The sequence below is a fragment of the Seriola aureovittata genome, chromosome 20 (assembly GCF_021018895.1).
Source record: "Seriola aureovittata isolate HTS-2021-v1 ecotype China chromosome 20, ASM2101889v1, whole genome shotgun sequence".
NCBI classification, from domain to species: Eukaryota; Metazoa; Chordata; class Actinopteri; order Carangiformes; family Carangidae; genus Seriola; species Seriola aureovittata.
Window position 1 is genome coordinate 19,976,004 of NC_079383.1, and position 6,000 is coordinate 19,982,003.

General features: G+C 37.6%; 1 protein-coding gene across 1 annotated transcript; it reads left to right on the top strand.

The window, feature by feature from the left end:
• Positions 1 to 2,283: 2,283 nt before the first annotated feature.
• LOC130161193 (programmed cell death 1 ligand 1-like) lies at positions 2,284 to 5,347 on the top strand. The gene is made up of 5 exons (XM_056364262.1): positions 2,284 to 2,529; positions 3,068 to 3,385; positions 3,473 to 3,794; positions 4,370 to 4,468; positions 5,222 to 5,347. Exons 1-3 carry the CDS (start codon positions 2,502 to 2,504, stop codon positions 3,775 to 3,777), a joined length of 651 nt encoding a protein of 216 aa, XP_056220237.1. The 5' UTR covers positions 2,284 to 2,501; the 3' UTR covers positions 3,778 to 3,794; positions 4,370 to 4,468; positions 5,222 to 5,347.
• Positions 5,348 to 6,000: the final 653 nt, after the last annotated feature.

Sequence of the window (6,000 nt, forward strand, 5' to 3'; positions counted from 1 at the left end):
AAATTGTTCTTAATGTCAATAAGCAACTATCCTATAGTATAGTATAGTACACTATAGTTTAGTATAGTACACTATAGTATAGTATAGTATAGTATAGTATAGTATAGTATAGTACAGTACAGTACAGTATAGTACAGTACAGTATAGTACAGTATATAATAGTATAGTACAGTATAGTATAGTACAGTATAGTATAGTATAGTACACTATAGTTTAGTATAGTACACTATAGTATAGTACAGTACAGTATAGTACAGTATAGTACAGTATATAATAGTATAGTACAGTATAGTATAGTACAGTATAGTATAGTACAGTATAGTACAGTATAGTATAGTACAGTATAGTACAGTATAGTACAGTACAGTATAGTACAGTACAGTACAGTACAGTATAGTACAGTATAGTACAGTACAGTATAGTACAGTATAGTATAGTATAGTACAATACAGTACAGTATAGTACAGTATAGTATAGTATAGTACAGTACAGTATAGTACAGTATAGTATAGTATAGTATAGTACAGTACAGTATAGTACAGTATAGTATAGTACAGTATAGTATAGTACAGTATAGTATAGTACAGTACAGTATATAATAGTATAGTACAGTATAGTACAGTACAGTATAGTACAGTACAGTATATAATAGTATAGTACAGTATAGTATAGGTTAGGTAGTTTTGGCAGCAGTCACATGTTTCACAATCAATCTGCATCTCAAGGGTCTAAGTTTCATTGTGGGGTTGCCAGGTCTGTTCACTAGTGACTGAGACTACATCATCAAATAATATGGCAACTAGCTGGTGAGTGTACCTGGCAACATCTGCTGCGGCTCCAGATGTTGTACAGAGGTGCTTGGTGGATTGCAGACAAATCCATAAAAAAACTCAAACGTGTGTGTGTTGTAACTTGAACAGAATCTGAGCTACAGCCACAACACAAACACTTACTTTCATTACCATGGTATTTCCTCTCTCGTGCTTTTATTTTGTCTTTACTTCGTCTGTAAATGTCATTTCACCTGAAGCACTGACAACAGGTGATGTGTGTTTTCAGTGTCTGGCCAGCAGAGGGCGATGTAACCTCATCAGTCATTCAGTCAGTCAGTAAATGTGAGTTTATTGTTTCCTCAGTGCAAATTTATAAGATTCATGATAGCAATTCATCAGTTCCTGTTGTTATTATTGTCTTATATATTTATTGTTTTTATTCATTTATTTGTCCTATACAAATAAAGTCTGATTGATTGATTTTGTTGCCTGAATAATCAATTTTATTCCTTTTTATCAGGTTTAATATTTTAGTCTTCAGTTTTTGATGAAACATTTGATAGATTATTGTTTTCACGCTTGCAAACCTGCTCTGTTCTTCCTTCCTTGTGTTTTATGGGTTCAAAAACCAATGTCTGACAAGGTTCAATCCAAAACCATTGTTCTCATTCAGCAGCTTGAACAACTTTATACTGTGAAACTGTGAGACCAACAGGTCGGGACATGTGAGGTTTTACCTGCAGTCACCTGAGCAGTAGGTGATGTGTGAAGTTCCTACTCTGTTGAAGCTGATAAGGGTGGGGCTAGTTGTAACAACTTTATATAGACCACTGGGTAGTTTAATATATGATTATTTGTTGATGATGTTTCACAATAGTAGTCTGTAACGGCAAAGTAACTAAAGCTGACAAATGAATGTAGTTGTGCACAAAACAGAGGCAGAAACAGAAGCACAGGTCCTGGAACCAGGTTTGGTTTTACCTCTGTTGGGGAAATCTTTTGTCAGATGGTCAAAATAATATGTGCACTTGTTTTCTATCTCTTTATTCTCATTCATACGCACATGTGTGTACACATTACAATAAAGAGCCTTTGCTTTTTACTTTTTTCCGGATTTTAAGCAGATATTTTACTTTTTTTTTTTAATTAACAGAAATATTGACCTGATAGATTTTCAAGGAAATTAAAGTATATATATATAAAAAATATATATATATATATATATATATATATAATTTTAAATATATCAACTATATCAACTGATGTTCATTTTGTCTGCGGAAGAGGTTTTCAATTCGGTGACGTTTAAAACCTTTAATCTAAAGGTTAAATACTGTACAGGAGGAAATGTGGGGGAGGGTCTCTTTCTCCCTGCACTCTGGAGGAAGAAACCCCGTACCTGAAAACTGAATACAAATGACTCTCGCCTGTGTGAGGGGGGCGTGGCAGATCATGCTGAAATAAAACTATTGAGCAGCTGGTAGGCGTGTGAAACTGAGGCTCTGGGGGAGGGGGGGTGGTACATGACATCTCACTTTATGTCGCTGGACCGGAAACGAGAGCGTTTTTTAATTGAATTGATGTTTTTTCAGTAAAGACAGTTTATTTTTCTCCAGATTCGGAAGGATAATTCATTGTTGATATTATTTCATCGCGGGGAAGTAGATGAAATGCAGAAAGTCCCCACTGTTATCACTTCCTGAGTATCTCCTCTTTGCAGCGTGAAAGATGAGGAACCAAACATTCAGAACTCAAAGTAAGTTCTCGTTATGTATTTGTAATATAAAGTGTATGTAAATTATCGGTGTATTAATCAGTTTAATGTTGAAGCTTGACAAGGCTGCGGCTTCTTACTGCTGGGTAATATATAATTCATCATATATTGATAATGTTTTATGTTATGAACCGGTCTGTGGTTATAAATAGAAGCATGTTTATGACCTCGCGATCATAATTACCTACAGTCTGTATCTGAAACTTCACTGTGGTGCTGCATTTCCTGGCACAAGGATTTTCATGATGATTTATGCAGTCAGATCAAGTCTGTCCTCTGTTACTGCAGGTTTACAGCACACCACACCTATATTCTACAATATATACTGGCAGCAACATTTCATTATTATTTATGACTAATAAAGGAGCAGAGGAGAAAATTTTGTTTTTTCATGCATGTTTGTGAATATATTTGAGATCTTTATTTCGAGGTACATCAACAAACTGTCCTAAAAGAAGCTGACCTGGATTATATTTCTGCTTAAGTCAACCTTGCTGGATGTTTGTACCTGATGTTGCAGACTCTGAGGTGTCCTGTGTTGTCATGGAGAGCTGCATCTTACCGTGCAGCTTCCAGGGCGGCACTGATGTGGTCATACACTGGACTCAGGTGACTGTAGGAGACCTTCATGTCCACTCGTTCTACCACAACCAAGACCAGCTCGCATACCAGGTCCAGCGCTTCAGAGACAGAACATCACTGTTCAAGGACCAGATCTCCAGAGGAAACGCCTCACTCCAGCTGACAGGGGTGGAGGTTCAGGACCAGGGCAGATACAAGTGTCACACCAGCGTCATCAGAGGAAACAAGGATTCATTTATCAACCTGAAACTGGACGGTATGAGAAACACACAGATCCATTAACTTTGTTGTCAAATTGGTGAATTAAAAATGAACAGCATCAACATCCTCTTTTTCTTTGCAGCTCCAGTTGATCAAGTCGACCTCCAGCAGGTAGACAACAGGATCACCTGCAGCTCAGAGGGGATCTACCCTGAGCCTGAGCTCACCTGGTCCACCAGCCCTCCATCCAACTTGAATCTCCAGCACAAAACCACCAAACAGAAGACTGAACAGCTGCTCTACAACATCAGGAGTTATGTGACACCTTCAGATACTGATACAGATGTGGGCTACAGCTGCACCGTCAGCACTCGCAGAAACAGGAAGAGAGCCACCTTGTGGCAACTGTGCGAGTATTATCTGTCAGTGGAGCGGTGGAGCGGTTGAGAAGCCAATTCAGGCAGGTAATGTCTTCAAATGAATGATTTATTTTTTGACCAAAGCCAAAACTTAATCAGATAACAGAATCTGATTTCCTGGGGAATTCCTCCCAACTGTCTTCACAGTGGGTTTAGCAACTCTCAGAGGAGCCACGTGCCTAACAATCTGAATACGTGGTTCCATAGTGTGCCCTGAAAACGACACACGAGTTTGATTTATTTGCTGCTTTAAGATTCTACTGTTAGTAGCTTTATGATGTTACTACAACCATTTACACTCAGACATGTTTTCAGGCAGTTTAGAGCCGCTAAATAACTTCAGGTTTGAGTGTGGGAGGAAACACGAGCGCCTGCACTCTGCATGTTAGAATAAACCACTGAGTCAACTCCAACGTTGTGCTGCCAAGGAAATTATACATTAATATATTATGTGTATTATTTTTCTTTTAGAAAAACCAAGTCATCATTAAAAGAACCCCCTTTGTGAAAGTTCTACTGTGCGCCTTAGTCGCCTCTTTTTTTTTTTTTTAATTATTCTTATTTTACTTGTTGAATTTATTGCTCTCAAAGGTATGTCACCTCATTTCCTCCTTGGACAGTTATGCAGGACAGGGGATGTACAGAGGATGACCGGGTCGGCTGGGTCCTGTGTTCAGTGGTTCTGTCCGTCCTGATGTTGCGGACTCTTGGAAGCGAAGGCAAGTGAAGCGTTTACGACCATAATGCTGCAACAGAATAGTTGAACATCAGACCACATGCTCAACACTCCACTTGTTGATAATAAAGGACATCGTGGTTATAAAAGGATTTGGCCATAGGCGGTCCAGCCATTAACTGTACGTTATGACCTAGTCCTGTTCATGTCACTAGTTCCAGTGGCAAACAGTTGCCCTGGTTTCATTAGAAATTAAAGTATTTTGTTTGTGTAATTAGCTGAGACTTCCCCTGCAGAGCTTCTTCCTCATGCAACCGTCCAATGAAGAAAGAAAAGCCACAAAAACAAAAAAATTATGTGTTGCGTCTTTTGCATTTTGTTGACTTGTCTGGACCACCACCATGTTCCTTCTCTATTTTGTTGCTTCATGTTGATGCTTATTTTACAGGCTGGAGTGTTTAGTGCTGTTTAACTGTGGTGTGTTATTCAGAGAGAGGTTTCTTGTATTTAGTTCACCCTCTTGAATAGAAATGAAGTGAATGTTTTCATTGGGAACTGACAAAGGAAGATATAGTGGCCTTCAAGAGGATTCCTTGTAGTAAGATAACTTTGTGAATGTGGCCCCAGGCCTTTAAAGACAGCTCACCTGGATTCAACTGCTGCTTTTCCTGAATTGAACTTTAATGTGCATTATCTTTATTTCAAGGTACATCAACAAACTGTCCTAAAAGAAGCTGACCTGGATTATATTTCTGCTTAAGTGAACCTTGCTGGATGTTTGTACCTGATGTTGCAGACTCTGAGGTGTCCTGTGTTGTCATGGAGAGCTGCATCTTACCGTGCAGCTTCCAGGGCGGCACTGATGTGGTCATACACTGGATTCAGGTGACTGCAGGAGATTTTCATGTCCACTCGTACTACCACAACCATATATATATATATATATATATATATATATTCATATGTATATATATATATATATATATATATATATATTCATATGTGTATATATATATATATTCATATGTGTATATATATATATATTCATATGTGTGTATATATATATATATAATATATATATATATATATATTCATATGTGTGTATATATATATATATATATATATATATATATTCATATGTGTGTATATATATATATATATATTCATATGTGTATATATATGTGCATCTGCATCTGCATGTGTCTCTGGAAATGTTAAGGGACTGTCTCACTGATTATCAGAAAGCTGTGCGTGAAGCAAAATCTCAGTACCTCTCTAATATTATTTCTAGCAGCAGTCATCGTCCTAAGGTGTTATTTGATACAATTAATGCTGTTGTCAACCCATGCACTTCTGCTGTGACTGATGTATCAATAGCCACTTGTGAGAATTTTCTTCATTATTTTGTTGACAAAGTGGAGTCTGTCAGAAAAGTCACTAATGAGAGTGTTACTATGAGTACAAATAAGGATCTACCTGTTGCCCCAGCTCATTCTGCCGTGTTTGATCAGTTTGAGCTGGTTTCCTTTTCTTCTCTCTGTGACGTTGTGAAATCTCTGAAACCTACAAATTGCC